At 50.4% G+C, this 23,729-nt stretch overlaps 2 protein-coding genes across 3 annotated transcripts; both read left to right on the top strand.

The window, feature by feature from the left end:
• The first annotated feature begins 571 nt into the window (after window positions 1-571).
• On the top strand, window positions 572-10,966 carry LOC128801441 (fibroin heavy chain-like). Its single transcript, XM_053967318.1, has 13 exons — window positions 572-1,079; window positions 2,358-2,575; window positions 3,245-3,305; window positions 3,913-4,008; window positions 4,327-4,491; window positions 4,581-4,706; window positions 5,112-5,332; window positions 5,522-5,550; window positions 6,121-6,279; window positions 6,476-7,258; window positions 7,303-7,467; window positions 7,504-10,927; window positions 10,963-10,966. The coding sequence occupies exons 1-13, from the start codon at window positions 801-803 to the stop codon at window positions 10,964-10,966; spliced, it is 5,730 nt and encodes a 1,909-aa protein (XP_053823293.1). The 5' UTR covers window positions 572-800.
• An 8-nt stretch (window positions 10,967-10,974) lies between these two features.
• Window positions 10,975-13,052, top strand: LOC128801454 (loricrin-like). 2 transcript variants are annotated; one of them, XM_053967334.1, is made up of 3 exons: window positions 10,975-11,169; window positions 11,626-11,856; window positions 12,295-13,052. In XM_053967334.1, exons 1-3 carry the CDS (start codon window positions 10,977-10,979, stop codon window positions 12,783-12,785), a joined length of 915 nt encoding a protein of 304 aa, XP_053823309.1. In that variant the 5' UTR covers window positions 10,975-10,976; the 3' UTR covers window positions 12,786-13,052. The 2 variants fall into 2 exon arrangements, with proteins under 2 accessions (XP_053823309.1, XP_053823308.1); XM_053967333.1 differs by having other exon boundaries at window positions 11,626-13,052.
• The last annotated feature ends 10,677 nt before the right edge of the window (window positions 13,053-23,729 follow it).

The following is a 23,729-nucleotide window of genomic DNA, read 5'->3' as shown; positions in this document are numbered from 1 at the left end:
GGATGGATCCTCCCTGTGAGAAGCAAAAGTTGCTCCTGGGATATTCTGGGAATGAGAGAACAGGAATGGGAAACAAAGGGAGCAGCAGGTGCTCCTGGTGATGCAGTAAAGGGAGGTCAGACACCCCCAAGGACCATCAAGGTCTTGTGCCCCTTGAAATACCAAAAGAAATGGGGAAATATGGGAGAGAATGAGCTGTGGGGATGAGCAGAGGTAACTGTAATTATGGATGGAGGTTAATGAGATAAGGAGATCCGTCAGCAAAGCTCATGAGTCAGGCAGGATTTGGGGAATTTCACAACTGCCCCACCGGTGTTGGTGTTTATCTGACCTCTCCGGGCAGCCATTAATTGCTGCCTGATGAACCAAACCCAATAACAACATTAGAGACCTGCTAATTACTACGGAATGGAGATGAGCTCCTCCAGAACGTATAAAGGAGAACTTCCATACTCCTCTGGAGCAGCTGAGGATCCTTCATTCTCATTTCTCCTCCTGTTTCATCACCTCCTCCACCGGCTCTCCCACCTGGAAGTGCTGCCATGAGACGATATTTTTCCGGATATGGGGACGGGAGTTTCAGTTCTTCTTCTGCTCACTGTGGGACCTTGGGTGGTGGAGACGGGAGGTTCAGAGGGTTTGGGCATGGGTACGGCAGCAGGAGCCTCCACAACCTTGGAGGGTTCAGGAATGTCTATACTGGTGGAGGCTACGGAGGAGAAGGAGTAAGATATGGGAGATGCCTTGGATTTGGTGGCTGGAGACAACCTGAGAGAGGCTTTGGTGGAAGAGGATATTTCATGGGAGGTTTTCAAAGTGGTAAAACAAGGCTTGGTGGCACCTACAGAGAAGGTTCAGGCAGAGAGGTACTCGGAGGAGGCCTTGGCATAGGGCAACAAGGGGCTGGACAGGGACTGGGACAGGCTGGAGTTCTCCGAGGCATTGAGGAGGTCCATGTCAACACCAACCTGCTGAGGCCAATACAGCTCCAGGTGGACCCTGAGTTCCAGCAAGCGTGCTCAGATGAGAAGGAGCAGATCAAAGCTCTCAACAACAAATTTGCATCATTCATTGAGAAGGTGAGTCCTGGTCTCTGTGCTGTTATCTCTGTGCTGGAAGGGGGAGGTGTAAGGTAGGTGTTAGTCATGGGGACACCTTCATGTTCCATCTTCTCCACCCACAAATCACAGCTGAATTCCCACAGGCTGCTGTGAAGCTCACAATGGGTCCCTGTAAACGCTGCTGGGTGAATCAGTTTTTGCCTTGTGCTAAAGATCTCAGAGCTGCATTTTGTGGCAGGACAATAAACTGCTGAGATGTCACCAGCACACAGACTCACTTCTCTTTTGAGGAAAGGGGTTTCTGGGAATATATATTCCTATATTCCGGTGCCTGGAGGTTGTTGATGCCAGCAAGAAAAATGGATGAGGGACTTGGACATCTTGATGAGTTAGTATTTTTTTTTTCTCAAACAAAGACAAACCTTGCAAGAATAGGCTGTTTTAATGCCTCTTCTTGCAGGGGTTTTCACTTAGCAGAAATTGCAAGTGAATTCAATTTCTTTGTATTTCTCAATATTAAACAAATAATTTCTTGGTTTGGAAGCCCTGCCCTCTACTAGGTGGCCCATCTTCAGCTTTTTCATTAGTTTCCATCTCTCCACTTTTGTCTTCTCTTCTGCATCTACTCAAACCAGCCACAAAAGCTCATCCACCCCGGTGGTATCTGCGAGGTGTCTCTGTCTCTGCTTCTCTCTTTTACATGTGGGGACTTCAGGGTTTCCTATTTCACTGGGCAGGGGGTGTTGGTTACACTGAGGAGGTTTAAGATTCCATAGTCCTGAAAAATTAGCATGTCTGTGACTCTTCTTTCCTTCCTAAACTTTTGGGTGTCCAGGTTATCACCTGGTCAATATTATAGAAATTGTGGAGTGATTCAGATCAGGAGGGACCTTAAGGCTCATCCAGTTCCTGCCATGGGCAGGGACACCTTCCACTATCTCCCAGTCTGCTCCAAGCCCTGTCCAACCTGGCCTTGGACACTTGCAGGAGTTGAGCGTCCCCTGGGAAATCCACTCCAGGGCCTCACCACCCTCTCTGGGAGGAATTTCTTCCCAGTATTGCATCTATCCCTGCCCCCTGGAAGTGGGAAGCCATTCCCTCTTGTCTTTTCTCTCCAGACTCTTGTCCCCAGTCCCTCTCCAGCTCTCCTGGAGCCCTTTAGGCACTGGAAGGGACTCCAGGGTCTCCTTTCCCTTCTCCTCTCCAGGTGAGCACCCCCAGCTCTCTCAGCCTGTCTCCATGGCAGAGATGCCAACTGGAGACATGCAGCCCCTCTAGATCTGCTTCACCTTCCAGGTTCAATGTCTGGAGCGGCAGAATCAGGCACTCTTGGCCAAGTGGGAACTTCTGCAGCAGCAAAGCTCTGGCCCCGAGGAGAGCAGGAACATCAACAACTTCTTCCAGTCCTACATCACCAACCTGCAGCGGCAGCTTGAGACCCTCCAGAGCCAGAAGGAGCAGCTGGATCCCGAAGCCTACAACATGCTCCAGCTTGTTGAGGATTATAAAAACAGGTGAATAGTCACAAATCTGGGAAAACAGGTGCTGGGATTTTCCCAGGTGATGCTTATGTGCCCTTGGATGGCAAAGCTCAGTTTTGCATCTGCAGGAGTTTGGAGTTTCTTAGCCCTCCTCTGCTGCAGGTGCATTATGGGGTTTGACTTTGATGCTGGAATAGTTTGGTAAGGGTTGAACTCCCAAAAATGAGAGGAAAATCAAAGTTTGAGATGATCTCTCCTATCCTCTTTCCTTCCCAGAGTCCTCCTTTTGTTTGTCCCCCCCAGCAGTGAGTGACCCAAGATTCCACTTGCAGGGCCTTGGTGGGAAGGGACAGAGCTGAGCTTGGGGTCAAGTTGGGAAGAGTTGTTACCTTTTCTGGCTTAGATAATTTATGTCGACCCACAGCTCTGAAAAATGGAAAGTTTAGTTCAGAATTACTAAATTTAGAAGTTATCTGTATTGACCCCGTTTTTTGGGCTGTTTTAGTGCCTCTTTTTGCAGAGGGTTTGCACTTGCCAGAAATTGCAATTAAAGTAAAATGATGATTCTGTTGTTTACTGGTCCACCTGACTTAACAATTAAGATCAATAATTAAAGGTAATGGATAGAATGATTAATTAAATAGATTAATTAATAATAGATAATAGATAATAGATAATAATCTACCTCCTTCTGTCCCCCAGATTCGAGGATGAGATCAACAAACGCACGTCCAAGGAGGAGGAATTTGTGGAGCTTAAAAAGGTGAATTAACCTGAGATCCTGAGCAAATCAAAGCCTTGGAAATAAAACAATATCTGGGTGGTTGCCAAGGTTCTCAAAAGCTGAAGTTTTTGCTGAGCTTTTTCTAATTTTAATCAAAGTAACTGAAAACCAGAACAAGACTGAGGAGTGATTATTTTGTATAGAGAATGAATCGGTCCTTTGTAGGACAAATATCTAAAAAGTGCTGGGTTTTCCCTATTCACTCAATCCCAATCCAGGTGGAATATTGTTATTAAGTTAAATAATGTCTGTAGATGGCTTAGAAAAATAAAGCTATCTGTGAAGAGAAAATTTAGGCAACTTTTTACTAGAAGTATGAAAAAAAATTGTGTTTTCCCATTTCTCATGTTCCCCAGGAACAGATTTATTGCTTCAGCCGTGGTACTCATTTCCCAGCCAATTTTTTAATCTTAAATGCTTTCCCTTTGTTCCCCTTGCTTTTCAAATGAAATCTGAGCTCTCCAGGTCATTATTTGATCCCAAGAATGCAGGCTTTATGGAAATATCCCAAGAATTGCACTTCATTGGAGCATTTGGGTCAACAAAATGCAACTATTACAATTTTTTTTTTTTTTTTTTTTTACAGGAACTGGATAGTGCCTACATGGGAAAAATGGAGTTTGATGTCCGAGTGGATATCCTGAGGCAGGAGTTGGAGTTCCTCCGGTGTTTATATGAAGCTGTGAGTGACTCAAATCTTACCCTCAGGTCTTGAAGGACGCCTTCTGGAGATTCCCAGAAATTTTGCTTGGGTGGGATTTTTTGGCTTGGAGAATTAATTATCCTTGGCCTTTTGTGCTTGAAAAGGGGTCTGGTCTAACTTGTGTCCCGAAGGCTAGAAGACCTTGCAAATTACAATTGGTGGGGGTACAGTGGTACCTGGGGGCTGCAGGTGGAGAAATTCCAGTGGGAAATTGGCCACAATGTCCCATTTTTTCCTTATAAAGACCTGGACTGACCACAAGGACTGTTAAAATCCCTAATCTGGTTTTCCCTGCAGGAGCTGTCCCAGCTGCAAACGGTTGTTGGGAACGTGGACGTTATTCTGTCCGTGGACAACCACAGGGACCTGAACATGGATGGAATCATCGAGGAGGTCAGGCAGGAGTACGAGGGGATGGCCCACAGGAGCACAGCTGAAGTGGATGCCATGTACCGGGGCAGGGTGAGTGGACAGCAGGGAAACAGGAACACAAATCTCCTCATTGGAAAAGAAATGAAAAACGTTTCTTTGTTGTGTCCTCTTCCCATCAGTACCAGGACCTGCAGAACATGTGGGTGAATCAACGAGAGCAGCTGAGGAACAGTCACCTGGAAATCCAGGAACTTGCCAGGCAGATCCAAAGACTCCAACCAGAAATTGAAATCGCAAGGAAAAGGGTAAAGATGATACTTTCCAGGAAGACTAAATGGTTTAAGCCCCTTTTCCATGAGATCTCAGTGCAGTATGTAGCAGCCAGTTGTTTGGAAGCAAACTTAGGGATGGAGTTTTCTCTTCCAATTGAAGCAGATTTAGATTTTTGGGATCTATATTGGGGTTTAATTGTGTTAGCTTACCCAGTCCAATGTATTTTTGCTGTTCTATCACTGAGGAAAGTCTTTTGATTTCCAATAAATGCCAGGAGGGTGTGAAAATTATGGGATTTGGGGGTTTTCCTGTGCTGGGATAGGAGTTGGACTCGATGATTCCTGTGGTTCTCTCCTGACTGTGTATATTCCATGATTCTATTATAAAATTCTCCCCATAGATGGGACACGGTCACATTCCCTCTGTTCCCTCTGCAGAATTCCAGCCTCCAGGACTCCATTAAAGATGCTGAGCACCGTGGGAGCTCAGCTGTCAGGGACGGCCAGGAAAAGCTAGAGGAGCTGGAAAATGCCCTCCACCAGGCCAAGGATGACCTTTCTCAGCTTGTCCATGATTACCAGGAGCTCCTGAATGTGAAGCTGGGCCTGGACATTGAGATAGCCATGTATCGATCGCTCCTGGAAGAGGAGGAGAACAGGTGGGGGCAAAATCCATCCTTGGTGAAACACCCAGACAATGCAGCATGCCCATGGATCTGTCACTGGGATCTCTGGGATGCACGGGGCCTGGGAGGAGTCACCTTTCTGCAGATCATCGATAAAACCTAACCTGAATTTTAATTCTGATTTATTGGCTGCCTTACTTCAATGTTACTTTTCCACCACAGGATCCAGGAAGGATCACCAGCCACGATCTGTGAGTATCCCAAGGATTTTCTCAGGATCTTTTAAAGAAAACTGTTCCTACTTTGTGGTCTTGACACCACTGGAACAAACTATCCCAGTTCCCATCTTAATTCAAGGAAGGATGCAAAGGGGAGTTTGTGAACACACATTAATATAACAACTGGCTTTAGAATTATTGGCTAATTCCTAATAAATTTGGAGAAAATGGGAAACACCACATTTAACCCATAGATCTCTTTGATGCAGGGCAGAAGGGAAGGAAATAAAAACTAATCCTAAAATTTGTGGGAAAGTTAAGGAAGCTGAAAGACAAACACAGTCTTGGCCTTTGTAAAGGATAGGCTGCACTGGGTGTTCATGGGTGAAATAAGACAAATTATGTTTTTTTAAAAAAAGCTAAAAGCCCTAGAAAAAAGAGAAAATATTCCATAGGTTGATGTCTACTAAGGGAGATTCTTGTTGACCCCTTCAAAGATAAGTCCATGAGCACTGGGGTAGGAAGGATGATGCTTAAATCAGCCCCGCTCGGAATTTTTTTTTGTAAAAAGAGTAAATTGAATGCAATTTCCATTTCTTGCAGGTATCATTGACTACAATGCCAGAGCTTCTGGAGTCTCTGGAGGCATAAAAAGTGTGAAGGGGAGAATGAGTTCTGGTGGTACCAGTGGGAGCAGAATGAAAGGGCCAGTCTCTGGAGGAGGAAAAGGTGGAAGCTCTGGAGGGGGTGGATCCAGCTTAGGTGGGGGTGGGTCCATCTCTGGAGGTGGAAAAGGCTCAGGATCTGGAGGAGGAAGAAGCTCAGGTGGTGGAGGCTCCATCTGTGGAGGAGGAGGAAGCTCTGGCAGTGGAGGCTCCATCTGTGGAGGAGGAGGAAGCTCTGGCAGTGGAGGCTCCATGTCCAAGGGCAGCAGCAGCTCTGGAGGGTGGGGGTCCAGCTCTGGTGGTGGTGGTTCCATTTCTGGAGGAGGAAAAGGCTCAGGATCTGGAGGAGGAATCTCAGGTGGTGGAGGCTCCATCTGTGGAGGAGGAGGAAGCTCTGGCAGTGGAGGCTCCATGTCCAAGGGCAGCAGCAGCTCTGGAGGGTGGGGGTCCAGCTCCGGTGGTGGTGGTTCCATTTCTGGAGGAGGAAAAGGTTCAGGATCTGGAGGAGGAGGAAGCTCTGGCAGTGGAGGCTCCATCTGTGGAGGAGGAGGAAGCTCTGGCAGTGGAGGCTCCATGTCCAAGGGCAGCAGCAGCTCTGGAGGGTGGGGGTCCAGCTCTGGTGGTGATGGTTCCATTTCTGGAGGAGGAAAAGGCTCAGGATCTGGAGGAGGAATCTCAGGTGGTGGAGGCTCCATCTGTGGAGGAGGAGGAAGCTCTGGCAGTGGAGGCTCCATGTCCAAGGGCAGCAGCAGCTCTGGAGGGTGGGGGTCCAGCTCTGGTGGTGGTGGTTCCATTTCTGGAGGAGGAAAAGGTTCAGGATCTGGAGGAGGAAGCTCTGGCAGTGGAGGCTCCATCTGTGGAGGAAGCTCTGGCAGTGGAGGCTCCATGTCCAAGGGCAGCAGCAGCTCTGGAGGGTGGGGGTCCAGCTCCGGTGGTGGTGGTTCCATTTCTGGAGGAGGAAAAGGTTCAGGATCTGGAGGAGGAGGAAGCTCTGGCAGTGGAGGCTCCATCTGTGGAGGAGGAGGAAGCTCTGGCAGTGGAGGCTCCATGTCCAAGGGCAGCAGCAGCTCTGGAGGGTGGGGGTCCAGCTCTGGTGGTGGTGGTTCCATTTCTGGAGGAGGAAAAGGTTCAGGATCTGGAGGAGGAAGCTCTGGCAGTGGAGGCTCCAACTGTGGAGGAGGAGGAAGCTCTGGCAGTGGAGGCTCCATGTCCAAGGGCAGCAGCAGCTCTGGAGGGTGGGGGTCCAGCTCTGGTGGTGGTGGTTCCATTTCTGGAGGAGGAAAAGGTTCAGGATCTGGAGGAGGAAGCTCTGGCAGTGGAGGCTCCATCTGTGGAGGAGGAGGAAGCTCTGGCAGTGGAGGCTCCATGTCCAAGGGCAGCAGCAGCTCTGGAGGGTGGGGGTCCAGCTCTGGTGGTGGTGGTTCCATTTCTGGAGGAGGAAAAGGTTCAGGATCTGGAGGAGGAGGAAGCTCTGGCAGTGGAGGCTCCATCTGTGGAGGAGGAGGAAGCTCTGGCAGTGGAGGCTCCATGTCCAAGGGCAGCAGCAGCTCTGGAGGGTGGGGGTCCAGCTCTGGTGGTGGTGGTTCCATTTCTGGAGGAGGAAAAGGCTCAGGATCTGGAGGAGGAATCTCAGGTGGTGGAGGCTCCATCTGTGGAGGAGGAGGAAGCTCTGGCAGTGGAGGCTCCATGTCCAAGGGCAGCAGCAGCTCTGGAGGGTGGGGGTCCAGCTCTGGTGGTGGTGGTTCCATTTCTGGAGGAGGAAAAGGTTCAGGATCTGGAGGAGGAGGAAGCTCTGGCAGTGGAGGCTCCATCTGTGGAGGAGGAGGAAGCTCTGGCAGTGGAGGCTCCATGTCCAAGGGCAGCAGCAGCTCTGGAGGGTGGGGGTCCAGCTCCGGTGGTGGTGGTTCCATTTCTGGAGGAGGAAAAGGTTCAGGATCTGGAGGAGGAGGAAGCTCTGGCAGTGGAGGCTCCATCTGTGGAGGAGGAGGAAGCTCTGGCAGTGGAGGCTCCATCTGTGGAGGACAAGGAAGTTCAGGCAGTGGAGGCTCCATGTCTGGAGGTGGCCAGACCACTGGAGGATGGGGGTCCAGCTCTGGGAGGTGCAGCCCCCACAGTGGGGGGATGAGCTCTGGAGGTGGGAGCAGCTGTGGCAGGAGAGGCTCCATGTCTGGAGGTGGAGGACAAGGAAGCTCTGGCAGTGGAGGTTCCATGTCTGGAGGTGGCCAGACCGCTGGAGGATGGGGGTCCAGCTCTGGGAGGTGCAGCCCCCACAGTGGGGGGATGAGCTCTGGAGGTGGGAGCAGCTGTGGCAGGAGAGGCTCCATGTCTGGAGGTGGTGGACAGGGAATCTCTGGTAGTGGAGGTTCCATGTCTGGAGGCGGCCAGAGCTCCGGTGGTTACGGATCAGGCTCTGGCAGTGGCCGATGCAGACCCCACAGTGGGGGGATGAGCTCTGGAGGTGGGAGCAGCTGTGGCAGGAGAGGCTCCATGTCTGGAGGTGGTGGACAGGGAAGTTCAGGCAGTGGAGGCTCCATGTCTGGAGGTGGTCAGACCGCTGGAGGATGGGGGTCCAGCTCTGGGAGGTGCAGCCCCCACAGTGGGGGGATGAGCTCTGGAGGTGGGAGCAGCTGTGGCAGGAGAGGCTCCATGTCTGGAGGTGGAGGACAGGGAAGTTCAGGCAGTGCAGGCTCCATGTCTGGAGGTGGTCCCAGCTCTGGTGGATATGGATCAGGCTCTGGCAGTTGCAGCGCCCATAGTGGGGGGATGAGCTCTGGAAGTTGGAGCAGTTCTGGCAGGAGAGGCTCCATCTCTGGAGGTGGAGGAAGCTCAGGTCATGGAGGATGCAGTTATGGCAGTGGTGGGTCCATCTGTGGGGGAGAAGGAGGCTCAGGGTATGGAGGAGGAAGCTCTGGCAGGAGAGGCTCCATGTCTGGAGGCAGTCACAGCTCTGGAGGGAGCATCTCTGGAGGAGGAATCAGCTCAGGGTATGGAGGAAGCTCAGGTAGTGGAGGATTGAGCTCTGGTGGGTGCATTAGTGGTGGAGAAGGAGGCTCAGGGTATGGAGGAAGCTCGGGCAGGAGAGGCTCCATGTCTGGAGGTGGTCACAGCTCTGGAGGGCTGGGATCGGGCTCTGGCAGTGGTGGGAGCAGTTCTGGAGGAGGAATCAGCTCTGGGTATGGAGGAAGCTCAGGCAGTGGGGGATCGAGCTCTGGGTGTATTGGTGGTGGAGAAGGGGGCTCAGGGTACGGAGGAGGGTCAGGGTATGGAGGAAGCTCGGGTAGGAGAGGCTCCATGTCTGGAGGTGGTCCCAGCTCTGGTGGATATGGATCAGTCTCTGGCAGTTGCAGCCCCCACAGTGGGGGGATGAGCTCTGGCAGCTGGAGTGGCTCAGGCAGGAGAGGCTCCATGTCTGGAGAAGGAGGAAGCTCCGGTCATGGAGGATCCAGTTATGGCAGCAGTGGGTGCATTGGTGGAGGAGAAGGAGGTTCAGGGTACGGAGGGAGCTCAGGATATGGAGGTGGCTCTGGCCGGAGAGGCTCCATGTCTGGTGGTGGTCACAGTTCTGGAGGGCTGGGATCGGGCTCTGGCAGTGGTGGGAGCAGTTCTGGAGGAGGAATCAGCTCTGGGTATGGAGGAAGCTCAGGCAGTGGAGGATTGAGCTCTGGTGGGTGCATTGGTGGTGGAGAAGGGGGTTCAGGGTATGGAGGAAGCTTGGGCAGGAGAGGCTCCATGTCTGGAGGTGGTCCCAGCTCTGGTGGATATGGATCAGGCTCTGGCAGTTGCAGCCCCCACAGTGGGGGGATGAGCTCTGGAGGTTGGAGCAGTTCTGGCAGGAGAGGCTCCATCTCTGGAGGTGGAGGAAGCTCAGGTCATGGAGGATGCAGTTATGGCAGTGGTGGGTCCATCTGTGGGGGAGAAGGAGGCTCAGGGTATGGAGGAGGAAGCTCTGGCAGGAGAGGCTCCATGTCCGGTGGTGGGGAAGGAGAAGGAAGTTCAGGCAGTGGTGGATCCAGTTATGGCAGTGGCGGCTGGATTGGTGGTGGAGAAGGGGGCTCAGGGTACGGAGGAGGGTCAGGGTATGGAGGAAGCTCAGGTAGGAGAGGCTCCATGTCTGGAGGTGGTCCCAGCTCTGGTGGATATGGATCAGTCTCTGGCAGTTGCAGCCCCCACAGTGGGGGGATGAGCTCTGGCAGCTGGAGTGGCTCAGGCAGGAGAGGCTCCATGTCTGGAGAAGGAGGAAGCTCTGGTCATGGAGGATCCAGTTATGGCAGCAGTGGGTGCATTGGTGGAGGAGAAGGAGGTTCAGGGTACGGAGGGAGCTCAGGATATGGAGGTGGCTCTGGCAGGAGAAGCTCCATGTCTGGAGGTGGTCCCAGCTCTGGTGGACATGGATCAGGCTCTGGCAGTTGCAGCCCCCACAGTGGGGGGATGAGCTCTGGAGGTTGGAGCAGTTCTGGCAGGAGAGGCTCCATCTCTGGAGGTGGAGGAAGCTCAGGTCATGGAGGATGCAGTTATGGCAGTGGTGGGTCCATCTGTGGGGGAGAAGGAGGCTCAGGGTATGGAGGAGGAAGCTCTGGCAGGAGAGGCTCCATCTCTGGAGGTGGTCACAGCTCTGGAGGGCTGGGATCGGGCTCTGGCAGTGGTGGGAGCAGTTCTGGAGGAGGAATCAGCTCTGGGTATGGAGGAAGCTCAGGCAGTGGGGGATCGAGCTCTGGGTGTATTGGTGGTGGAGAAGGGGGCTCAGGGTACGGAGGAGGGTCAGGGTATGGAGGAAGCTCAGGTAGGAGAGGCTCCATGTCTGGAGGTGGTCCCAGCTCTGGTGGATATGGATCAGTCTCTGGCAGTTGCAGCCCCCACAGTGGGGGGATGAGCTCTGGCAGCTGGAGTGGCTCAGGCAGGAGAGGCTCCATGTCTGGAGAAGGAGGAAGCTCCGGTCATGGAGGATCCAGTTATGGCAGCAGTGGGTGCATTGGTGGAGGAGAAGGAGGTTCAGGGTACGGAGGGAGCTCAGGATATGGAGGTGGCTCTGGCAGGAGAAGCTCCATGTCTGGAGGTGGTCCCAGCTCTGGTGGACATGGATCAGGCTCTGGCAGTTGCAGCCCCCACAGTGGGGGGATGAGCTCTGGAGGTTGGAGCAGTTCTGGCAGGAGAGGCTCCATCTCTGGAGGTGGAGGAAGCTCAGGTCATGGAGGATGCAGTTATGGCAGTGGTGGATCCATCTGTGGGGGAGAAGGAGGCTCAGGGTATGGAGGAGGAAGCTCTGGCAGGAGAGGCTCCATCTCTGGAGGTGGTCACAGCTCTGGAGGGCTGGGATCGGGCTCTGGCAGTGGTGGGAGCAGTTCTGGAGGAGGAATCAGCTCTGGGTATGGAGGAAGCTCAGGCAGTGGGGGATCGAGCTCTGGGTGTATTGGTGGTGGAGAAGGGGGCTCAGGGTACGGAGGAGGGTCAGGGTATGGAGGAAGCTCGGGTAGGAGAGGCTCCATGTCTGGAGGTGGTCCCAGCTCTGGTGGATATGGATCAGTCTCTGGCAGTTGCAGCCCCCACAGTGGGGGGATGAGCTCTGGCAGCTGGAGTGGCTCAGGCAGGAGAGGCTCCATGTCTGGAGAAGGAGGAAGCTCCGGTCATGGAGGATCCAGTTATGGCAGCAGTGGGTGCATTGGTGGAGGAGAAGGAGGTTCAGGGTACGGAGGGAGCTCAGGATATGGAGGTGGCTCTGGCCGGAGAGGCTCCATGTCTGGTGGTGGTCACAGTTCTGGAGGGCTGGGATCGGGCTCTGGCAGTGGTGGGAGCAGTTCTGGAGGAGGAATCAGCTCTGGGTATGGAGGAAGCTCAGGCAGTGGAGGATTGAGCTCTGGTGGGTGCATTGGTGGTGGAGAAGGGGGTTCAGGGTATGGAGGAAGCTCGGGCAGGAGAGGTTCCATGTCTGGAGGTGGTCCCAGCTCTGGTGGATATGGATCAGGCTCTGGCAGTTGCAGCCCCCACAGTGGGGGGATGAGCTCTGGAGGTTGGAGCAGTTCTGGCAGGAGAGGCTCCATCTCTGGAGGTGGAGGAAGCTCAGGTCATGGAGGATGCAGTTATGGCAGTGGTGGGTCCATCTGTGGGGGAGAAGGAGGCTCAGGGTACGGAGGAGGAAGCTCTGGCAGGAGAGGCTCCATCTCTGGTGGTGGGGAAGGAGGAGGAATTTCAGGCAGTGTTGGATCCAGTTATGGCAGTGGCGGCTGCATTGGTGGAGGAGAAGGGGGCTCAGGGTACAGAGGAGGGTCAGGGTATGGGGGAGTCTCTGGATATGGTGGTCACAGCTCAGGGTATGGAGGGGGAAGCTCAGGCAGGAGAGGATCAATCTCTGGAGGAAGAGGAACCTCCACCTCTGGAGTTTGGGGATTGAGCTCTGCTGGCACCTGCAGGCCTGGCAGTGCGGGGGAAGGAGGCTGGGATTGCTCTGGAGGGGACAGTTGTTATGGAGGAGGCACCTGTGGAGACGCCAGCTGCAGAGATGTGACTGAGGAATGCAGGTCAGGAGGAGCGTGGTCTTCTCCAAGCCCAGGTTACTGGTCTGCCTATGGAAGTGGCTCTGTTTCCCCTGGAGATGCTGTCGACAAGTAAAACTTGGATGCAAATCTCAGCAGTGGAAGAGGATGAAGCCATTCCCTCATTGTTGGAGGCAATGGTGCTTTTCTGCTGTCAGTGCTGGTCTGGATGGGCTGTGCATCATCCTGTGCTCTCCCTGCACAACCATCCCTGGACTCTCCTGCCCACTCCTCTGCTGGATGCTGGTATTGTGATGATGTCCCTTCCTTGGGCTTTCTCAGAGCTTTTAATCTCAGGCTGTGTGGAACCTTTATCTTTGGCAACTAAAACCTTGAAACCCTGTCTGGTGTGTTTGTTTTGGTCTGGGGGAGGGCAGGACTCTGATGTCTCTGATGAGATCTTTGATAGAACTTTCCATGTAAATGAATTCATGGAAATCTGATCCAACCACAGGAAAAAGTTCCTGGAAAAAGTGCAAAAGTAGAAGAAGGTGGCTGGAAAAGAATGACAAATACAGATCGTCTGCTGTAAAAATGGGGTTTAGGGCCAAGTCCTTTATGTCTGGTCTGACCAGTCAGCCAAGACACATGGCTACACCTCAGATCCATCATTCCCTCTAGGAGTCACTCATTAAATAACTTGGGGGCAGATCCTCTGTATAGCTTTATTTTTGTCACTGCAGCTGCAGATGAAGAAAGGAGCAGAAAGTCTGGGAATAGCAAAGTCTCATCTCGCTTTTGGTTCAGTTTTCCCCCTGGAGTCCCAAGTTAAGGTGAGATAGGGTGTACTTGAAGAAACATTTCTTGGCCAATATCTGATTTTGGGGTTGTCCTGCGCAGGGTCTTGAGTTGGACTTGATAATTGTTGTGTGTCACTTCCAACTCAGGATATTCCATGATTCTGTGATCTTATTCAGGGGTGATTTTTATCACAGAAGCAAGATATTCCCTACATTTCTCCCAGAACCTCCTTAAATCCAATAAAAAGTTCTAACAAAGCACAGAGCAGCTGATTTTATGTCAAAAGTTTGTTCAAGAGGCTCAATTTAATAATGTCACTCTTGTTTAGCAACACTCCACTAAGACATCTGGAGTGTCCCAAACCCATTTGGAATATTTAATGTCCTTTTCCCAGCTGGAGGGAAGGAGGATCCTCTGTTTTGGAAGGAATTCCAACTGTGAAGAGTCCTGGGAGGGGCAGGAGGGTGACGGGGAGAAACCCAGATTTCTGGGAAATCCACTGTGGAGACCCTTTTGCAAAGGGCTGTAGAGCCACAAAAACAACCACAGAATGTCAATGGAGCTATGGAACTATTTTGATAGGAAGTGATCTTTAATGGTCATTTTCCTTCATTGGGGGCTCCAAGAGAGCTGGAGAGGGACTTGGAAAGAAGTGATGGGACAAAGGGTGGGTTAGGGGACAGAAGAGGTCAGGACATTGGGAAGAGGTTCTTCCCTGTGAGGGTGGTGAGGCCCTGGAATGGATTTCCAAGGATCCCCCATCCTTGGAAGTGTCCAGAGCGGGCTGGATGGGGCTTGGAGCAGCCTGGAATAGTGGAAGAAGTCCCTGCCCGTGGCAGAGAGTGGAACAGGATGAGCTTTAACGTCTCTCCTATCCCAGCTGTCTTGGTTTACAAGACAGCTGTCTGCTAGGGCAGGCAGCAAGCCCCCCTTGGAATGAAGAATGTGAACCCCCTCCCTCCAAATTATTATAATTTTGAAATTAAAGGGCTCTCAGGCAAAGATATGGGAATAGGAATAGCAGTTCTTTACCAGTGTGTATTGAAATAAACGGGCAAGGAGACTAGCTCCTTTTGGATGCCTTTATTAACGTGATCAGCTCTGGGTGGGGCCCCCAGGGGTCGCGCACACCGCTGCTGCTCCCTTTGGCGACACAGAGGAGGAGGTAGGCAGTGGTGCTGGCAGCAGAACTGGGGCTTCCGTCCTCATGGGCGTGCCTAGGAAGACGTCCTTTGGCTCGTTGTTTAGGGTTCTCACTCTAGCTCAATTCTAGTTAGGTCACGGTAACATCTAAAACCTTGTTGGTGGAGTAGGAGGACTTCCCGCCAGTAGGACCAGTTACTTAGCTTTTCAAGTTTTGAGTTGGTTCGTAGTTTCTAGGGTCTTTTGTTGGATTTTCTTGAATGTCTTTTAATTTGCGTATTTCCCGGGAATTTTACCCGGCGCCATTTTTGGGGAGCAGCGGAGGCAATACCCTGACGGATGCAACAAGGGTATAGGTAAGGAGTTTTAATAGGGGATTAACAGTGTGGGTAACTTAAAGGTTTAACCTCTAACAACAATCTTAATTAACATAATTAACATATTATAACTTTTAAGGGCATTAACAGCTCTATTTTCATGAACCTATGAACTTGTTCATAACATGTATAATAAAGCAAACAAACGGCACTGGCAGCAAACAGAACAGGAGCCCAGTGCAGCCTTTCGGCCGCGGCACTTTCCCTGCGGTGCAGCTCCGGGCACGGCCGGCAGGGGCGCTGCTGGCTCCCGGCCGGCAGGGCAGGTGCGGTGATCCCCGCGCGGCTGCAGGGGGCGCTCCGGCGCGGGCTCGGGGAGCGCGCGGCCGTGGCGGCTTTGACCGAAGGTGGGAAGGGATTGAGGGGAGGCTTTGCTTCACAAAGCCCCAGCCGGTGCCCCAGCAGGACTCTCGGAAGAAGCAGGCTGGAGCGGCAGGGATGAGCAGAAGTCCCGGGGAGGTGGACGAGATGTATCAGAAACTCCACAGCAAACAGCTGGAACCTGCGGGATGTCCTGGCAGGGCTGGGGGATGAGGGGGCCAGCAGCAGAAGAAAAGTTCCCCGCTGGGTTATGGTGGTGGCAGCGAATTCCCTTCCCCAAGCTGCAGGTCCTACTGTCCTCCAACGAAGCCCAGCAGCAAGAGAGCGGCTGCCCCCAGCCCCGTCTCTTTTTGCCTGCCCCCATTCTCACGGTATCTCTGCTCCCTTCGCCCCCAGACAAGCTCCCAAAAACCAAAGGAGTTCCCCCTCCCCAGCATCTCAAGCACCCACCCATCAATGCTTCTTAGCAACTCAGTGGGAAGAAATTCCACAGGTAATAAGGAAAGAACAAGAAAAAACCCAATCCCCAACACCAGTGCATTCCTTGATTCCATGTGGAGCCACAAAGGGCTAAACCAAACTCAGAGGCGCTTTGGAATCTGCCGGGAGGGAGCTCCAGATGTTGTAGTTCAAAACTGGGTCTCACCTGGGTTCAGCTTCATGGCTCTCAAGAGGCTTCACCATCCAGGTGAAACCTCGGGATCCAAATGAAAGCCACTCTGCATCATCACAATTCTGGTTTTATCCAAGGGATTAGGCTTTAGTTCAGGCAGAACCTCATCTTTTAGGATAAAAAGTGGAGTAATCCTGCACAGTCCAGAGGGTCTCAGGGCTTTGGTTTCATGGATAAATTAATTGTGCAACCAGGGTGTTTCTCATCTCTAATCAGAAGAAATAAAATTTCATAAATAATAAAAATATCAGATTATTAATAAAAATATGAATAATACAATTATATAATTAATTTAAAGTGATCTGATTAAGAATACAATATTATATTGATAAAATAAAAATATTATTGATAAAAATGTTTATTATGAATAAAGATATATGGTAATAATAAAATATTTCATATATAATATAATATAATATAATATAAATAATAAAAGTATTGAATATAAAACTATTGGAGTAATATAATTATATTATCAATAATATAGATATTGATTAACAATTTAAATATTAGATTATTGATTAAATATTTGGTTAATATTAGATTAATAATAAAGGTATCTGATTAATTATTAGAATACTGGATTACCAACAAAAAATCTGCTTAGTAAAAAAATTGGAATTATGATAGAAATATCTGATTAATAGTAAAAATATTTTATAAATAATAAAAATACGAGTGCTGTGGTCAGGCCTGAGTGTTTTTTACTGATCCCTTTTCTAGAGTGAAAGGACAGAAAGGAAGAAAATCAGTAAGAAACGAGCACTTCTGGAGGCAATTCCAGCATCCCATTCATGCCTTTCCCTTGGAGGGGATGAGTCACCTGCTGGGGATCAGGCACAGCCTCTGCTCCAGGTGACGCCAGACTTTTGAGGTTCCAAGAAGAGCTGAGAGCAGCAGGTGGGAACCCCCGAGGGGGTTCAGTGCTGTTTGCACACTGGGAGTGTCCCAGGTACTGCAGGGGAGGCTTGGAAGGGAATATCCAAGCCAGTTCTGCTCATCAGCGGAGCCATCAAGGGCTGCCTGGTTTCTGGAGACGTGTTCCAGCACCTCCTTCCATATCCAATTATACCTGTTGGAGTAGGAGGGCAAAATCTCATCTGGTGTTTGAGTTGCCTAAAAAATACCATATTTTTAAGTAATTATAGTGGTTCCTTTCCTCCATGAACTTTTGATCCGTCTCCTGCTGGTTCTGCAAGGAGAGTATCTGGCCCAGTTAAGGGCTTTGGACCACACAAATTTAAGACCAACACCAACATTCAGGTCTATGGACCACAGAAATTTAAGATGAAGGCTGAGATTCAGTTCTTTGGACCATTCAGATTTGAGCTGTGGTGATCAAGCGGATGATTTTCTTTCCAGTGCCAAAGCATATTGAAAAATGTGTGGAAAACATCAAAAAAAGATGCAATGTTGATGTTTTCATGGTCATGTCCACTGCTGGCTCCTCACTGGCTCATCCCTAAGTTCATAGAACAACAGAATATATCCTGAGCTGGGTGGGACCCCCAAGGATCATTGAAGTCCAGCCTCTGTTTCAAATGTCAGTTCGAGATCACCAATGAAAATGTCACGAGATCGATTCCATAAGGCTGCAGACATTTCGAGTTTTGGCGTTCACGGGCTGAGCTGAAGGCATGAGAAGAAGGGGATCAAAAGAGGGGGCCCCAGCTGATGTCTTGGTGTGTGTTTTCCTTCTCCACCGGGCTGTGAATGCCAAGAGAAGGAGTTTGCTGACATCCTGTGCCCAGGCAGAGCAGGAGCCTCTGGGAGCGCTGGCGGATGAGCAGGATCTTGGGAATAGGGGGAGGACAGGGAGAAGGGAGGAGCTGGCAGAAGGTCAGTTCTCTTTGGAGCTGGTGACTCTGTCTCATTGCTGGTTTTATGCCAGAGGTCCACACACATGTTTTACAGAACACCCTGGGCTGAGTCAGCCTCGGAACATGAGTCCATGGGGAACGTCAATCCATGGATTGAGGACCTCGTTGTCCAAGTGCTGTCCTAAATATTCTCTCCCACTGCTGTAAGAACCTCTTGCTTGTGGCATCCTGGGAGGTTCTTGAGTGTTTCTGGGTGTGAACTGGCTCATCCCATGGAATTGCAGAACTATGGAATATCCTGAGCTGGAAAGGACCCACAAGGATCTTTGAGTCCAACTCCTGGCCCTGCACAGACACCCCAAAAATTCCACTAATTACAAAATCCCACCTCCTGAGAGCATTGTCCAAATGTTCCTGGAGCTCTGGTAGCCTCGGGGCCATGACCATTCCCCGGGGAGCCTGGGCAGTGTTCAACCATTCCCTAGGGAAGAGCCTTTTCCTGATACCCAACCTAAACCTCCCCTGACACAGCTGCAGCCATTCTCTGGGTCCTGTCCCTGGTCCCCAGAGCAGAGATTGGAGCTGTCCCTCAGGATGGAGCTGCAGCCCCCAATGAGTCTCCCCTCAGACTCCTCTTCTCCAGCCAGACAAATCAACCCTCAGCTGCTCCTTGTGTGGCCCCTCCAGACCCTTCCTCATCCTCACAGCCCTCCTTTTTGGGTACTCCAGGATTCTCCAGGATGCTCCTGACACCCCCAGGAACCCAGCAGGGGCCCAAATGCACTAGATACCACCATCTAGTGGGAGAAAAAGGTTGTGCTGTGCTAGTATGGAGCTGGTCTTTGCCCCAGTTCTCCCGGTCTGACTGGTGGAATTTTTTATATCTTTGCTGTGTAGATGTGACCAGAACAAGACGTTCCCTCCTGATTTACTTTGGCAAAAAGCCGTGAAATTAGTCATGGCTGTATTGTAGCACCATCAAAATTGTGGGGCTCATTGCTGGGCCTCTTTCCAAAATTCCTGGTGATTAGAAGAGCGCTGGTGAGCTGTGATTACCCTGGTACACAGGCCACAACCAACCTTCCCTGTCCTGGGAGGGAGCTGCAGAAAGGCGACTGCTCTGACACAGATACACCGAGTTCCACCAGCTGGGTGGGAGAAGCAGAGAACACCTGGTGTGCTTCAAATCTGGGGACCTTTGGCTGTCAAATGAGGCATAAATATTTTTTCTCCTACAGCAATTTGTGTGGGATGGGGTAGAACTGGGAGAGGGAGGCAGAGCTGATAGGGTGACATTGTACCTTTTGGGGACTCAGGGTCGTTAGGGGTCAAGTGGGCTGGGGGCCAGAATAGAGGGTGATCCAATTGATGAATCTGTTGTGACACCCAGGGCTGTAAAAACCCAAAATCAGAAGTTTGGCTTAGAAAAGTAGAAAAAAACTCAATTAAACCATCCACAACCTTTTGCAATTTATTCTGGGAGGACAACCTGGACCCAGCCATGAACCTGTTGGCTCTGGCCACAGGAAGGAAGTAAAGACTCTATGTGAACTCTTTCTTTGCTTGAAAAGCTCCAAATTTTCAAGGCAGGTGCTGTGAGAACTCTGCTCAGAACCCTTGGGGTACTGCAGGAGTACCGGGAGGAGGATTCAGCACAGCCCAAGGAGAGACAAACTGGAGGCACAAAATGAAGCTGAATCAGAGCATCTCCAGGCCAAATGTCCTCCTCCCCTGGGCTCCAATCCTGCTCTTCCAGCTGGGAATTCCATGGACGCTGCCTCTGTTTAAATGAAACATCCAGACTTCAATTGCTGTCCTGTGTGGGTGTAATTGATAGCGCTGTCAAGAACCCCTAATTAAGCTGCTTGTCTTTCCAGCTGCCTCATCCTATCAATTATCTCCCTTGCTGGCTGAGGGCAAAGTGTTCCAAACAGAACATTTGCAAATAATGAGGTGCAGGGAAACTTTGGCATCAGCTGCTCTTGGAAACAGAATTCCAGCAAGGTTCTTGGTAACCAGATTAGCTTTTTATCAGCTTTCTTATGAAAACTGCTTTGACGAGCCCAGGAACTGAAAAAATAATTTAAAAATTAAAAAAAATCCTGAAAAACCAAGGTGAGAAATTAACAGGGGAAATATTATCCCATTTCTTGGTGATTTGAAATGTTAAATATTTAATGGCCATAAAAATACTGATTGAGGTTTGAGACTATTGAAAAAGTTCAGGATTGATCTGGTGGAGTAGCAGAGGAAAATTATTTCTTCTGAGTGATCTGAAATGAAACCTTCACCATGTTTTGTTTTGATAGGGGCTGTGGCAGGAAGCCATGAGCAGAGAGATGGAATCTTGGCTCCACCTCTCGGGCTCTCAGCAACTCTGTGAAACTTCTCAGCCTTTTCTTCTCCACCTGTCAAGACACTCTAATAAATCCCTTTTTATGTGCCTTGAGCTATCCCAAGGGTTTTAATTACAAGCTCCCATGTAAAGGATAGTGACAAGGAGTAGCAGATGGATTAATAAGGAATTTTGCAGAATACAGGTTGCTTTATGCTCTGCCCACATTTATGCTCTGCCCACCACAGCCAGCTTACCACTGCTCTCAATTAAATTATTAACCAGTGTCAAATTAACAGCCTTGGGATAGAACCTCCTAGTTTAAAAGGGTTTTTTTGCCTTCTCCATGTGAGTTTTGTTTTCCAGGTGTTCTACACAATCAAAGCCAAAGACTTAACAAGAATCACAGAATCATGGATTGGGTTGGAAGGGAACTTAAAACTTATCCAGTTCCACCTCTGCCATGGGCAGGGACACCTTTCACTTCCAGGGTGCTCCAAGCCCCATCCAACCTGACTTTGGGCACTTCCAGGGATGGGGCAGGCACAGCTGCTCTGGGAAAACCATTCCAGGGCCTCATCACCCTCTCAGGGAGGAATTCCTTCCCAATCACCCATCCAGCCCTGCCCTCTGGTACTAGCAATCCATTCCCTGTGTCCTGTCCCTCCATGCCTTGTCCCAAGTCCCTCTCCAGCTCTCCTGGAGCCCCTTTAGGCACTGGAAGGGACTCCAGGGTCTCCCTGGAGCCTTCTGTTCTCCAAGCTAACACCATTAGCTCTCCCACCTTGTCTTCATGGCAGAGGAAACTGTCCTTGGAAGAGAGAAACACTCTCCGGGCCATTTCCTAGCCTGTATTTACTGTAAGGAAGCAGAACAAGCTAACCCAATAAAAGAATTTGAGCTGACTGCATGATGTACACTTAGAGAAATTCCACTGGATTTCACAAATGTTCACTTGTATTGCATATTGAAACCTCCTAATTTCTACCAGGTACTGCAAACCCCAGGAAAGGCCCAAATTATTCCTTTTCATCAAACAAGCTCCACTCCTGATATATGTGTAAAGGAGGAGTGCAGACGTGTCAGAGCAAAGGGGTCCTTCTGGATTGTATCTTCTCCTCCATGGTGTCTTCCAGCTGTCAGCTGGGTGAGCTTTCCATGGGAGAAGATTCTTCTCACCATCCTCTGCTCCTAGTGGGTTGACCCTTGGCTGAAGCAGCACTTTGGCCTCCTGGCATTGTTTGGGAGAGGCTATGGAACCTGGAGCCAGCTACAGCTCTCAGAAAATTGCTGAAATTGCTTTCAGCAGGAATTCTGACTTCTGACAGGGGTTCAAAGCATCCAACAAACGGGTAGAATTATGACTCACCAGTAATTCAGCACCTGTAGAAACTGGTATAATTTCCAGACCATCTAATTCATTATATAGTTTATAACGGGAAGCAATGGGAAACCTTAATTATTAGTTCCAGTTAGGGCAGAGTATTGGTATCCTCCAAACAAAACTCAAACCCAGTCTGGCAGCGCAGGGACATGTTCAGACTTCCTGAATATTTTATAATTGACTATTGATTTCGGAAATGTTTGGCTTTCCTAAAGAAAAAGCCCCGATACCCCCTCTCCCCCCAGTTTAAGACTCTCAAAATAAGCAAGATTTTTTCTTTTAGAGGTGGGAATGATGAGAAAGAAGACACAAAAAGGCAGGATGCCTCATGTCCCCCCAGAGGGTGTCGTCTTGGCAAACATCACCTGGTGACATTGAGCAGTGTGGGGGTCATGCTCTCAGAGATGCCTGGGGGAGGCACAGTGAGCTGCAAGATGAGCTCCAGAAGGCCAAGGATGATCTGGCATGGATGCTGCAGGATTCCCAGCAGCTGTGGAATGGCAGGATGGCCCTGGATATTGAGATTACAACCTACAAGACTCTGCTGGAGGGTGAAGAGAGCGGGTGGGTTCCACCACAGCCATGTGTGGGCAGTGCTCAGACCTTGGGGCTCCTCCACAGCCCCACGAGGGTGAAGAGTGCTAGAAATGCTTTTTGCATCATGGATAACCTTGTGACCTCCTTCTCCTCTGGGATCTGCCTTGGGAATCCTGTTGGAGTATGTAAGATAAAGGTTTTCAAATTTCCTTACAAAATTAAACTATCTCACTGTGGCTTGGAGAGGGAGGAGAAGAAGGAGGAGGAGGAGAAGGAAGGCTGAGTCCTCCCCATGAGTGACTCCCGTTATATTTTCCCACAGCAGTGATTTCCATCGGCTCTGGGACTGACCTGGGATGTGGATCTGGACAGCCCAGAAGATTCAAGTCCTCCTGCAGTGTTGCATCCTGACCCCACGACATTTGTGCCTCTTGTGGAAGATTCACCTCCAGAAGCGTGGCTGCTCTGAAGTGAGGAAATTTATCCCTGGTGCTCCTGGCTGCATCCCCAGGAGAGAGGAATTTAGGGCTAGAGGGGCTCAGCCTTTCCAGACATTGGGGCACTTGGGAGGTGTGGGAAGAGCTGCAAGGCTGCCAAGAGCAGCTCTGCTCGGCCATGAGGGATGTGTGGACCAGGGGTGAGGATTTTAACTGGACTTCCTTGTCCCAGGAACAGCCAGATCTGAACTTCAGCTGTGAGGGCTGTGACAAGCAGGATTTAAGGGCTAAAGTATAAAAATGAAAGTCCTGCTCCACTTTTAGTGCTAAAAGTAACCTCAACCCCACCTCAACACGAGGGAGAGGCAGACTGGGTGTGAGAACACTGGAGCATCAGGAAACCACATCAGAAAAGCTCCTCCACTGGGATCACATCCAAAAGGGACACTTGGAACATTAAAAACCCACAAATCCTTTTGATTTCCACTCTTTCTTTAAAGGGTTGTTGGTTGTGTTGGGGCACTTATCCTCTTATCACTCAATTCCTGTTTCCCTTTTATTTTTCCTCACTAAACATTTGCTATCTCTGTGCCAAACAGTGAGATTTAATCCAGAATCTTTTCCCTAAAGTGTTCTGGGAAGTGTTTCTGGAAAAGGAGCTCATCAAAGTCTCTCTGATGCAGCTTTAGGAGACTTAGTGGTTTCGTTGGTGGAACACACGGAGTCACAGAGAGGAAGGAAGGATTTTAGTGATGTCCTGGGAATAACTGGTCATCCATGTGCAGGCAGGGAAGCCATAAAGAAAATCTTAATTCAGAATTCCACCCGCTGGAGTCAGCGAAGATTAATTACTGCAGTTGTGCTCCTTGGTCACACACGTAAATTACACCACGCTCATTTCTCCTGGGTGGCTTTAAACCTTTTGCTCCTTTTCCAGTGAAATTAATGGAGAGCCAACATGTTACCATTTGCTTTTCGGTGTTTACCAAAAGTACAGAAATGCCCATTCCTCAATTGCACAAGACGTATCTAATGATTAGAAGTCTTAATTAAACAGAGGAGACAGAGCAGTCTGGAGAGAGTCAGGGAATCATGGAATGATCTGAGATGGGAGGAACCTTAAAGCCCATCCAGTTCCACACCCTGCCATGAGGAGGGACAACTTCCATAGGTCAGGTGGCTCCAAGCCCCATCCAGCCTGGCCTTGGAAACTTCCAGGGCTGGGGCAATAGGGATTCAATAATGTAGATCC

Source organism: Vidua chalybeata, chromosome 30 (assembly GCF_026979565.1).
Source record: "Vidua chalybeata isolate OUT-0048 chromosome 30, bVidCha1 merged haplotype, whole genome shotgun sequence".
Taxonomy (NCBI): Eukaryota; Metazoa; Chordata; class Aves; order Passeriformes; family Viduidae; genus Vidua; species Vidua chalybeata.
Note: the sequence above shows the minus strand (reverse complement) of the source record. Positions and strands in the feature narration are given on the sequence as shown.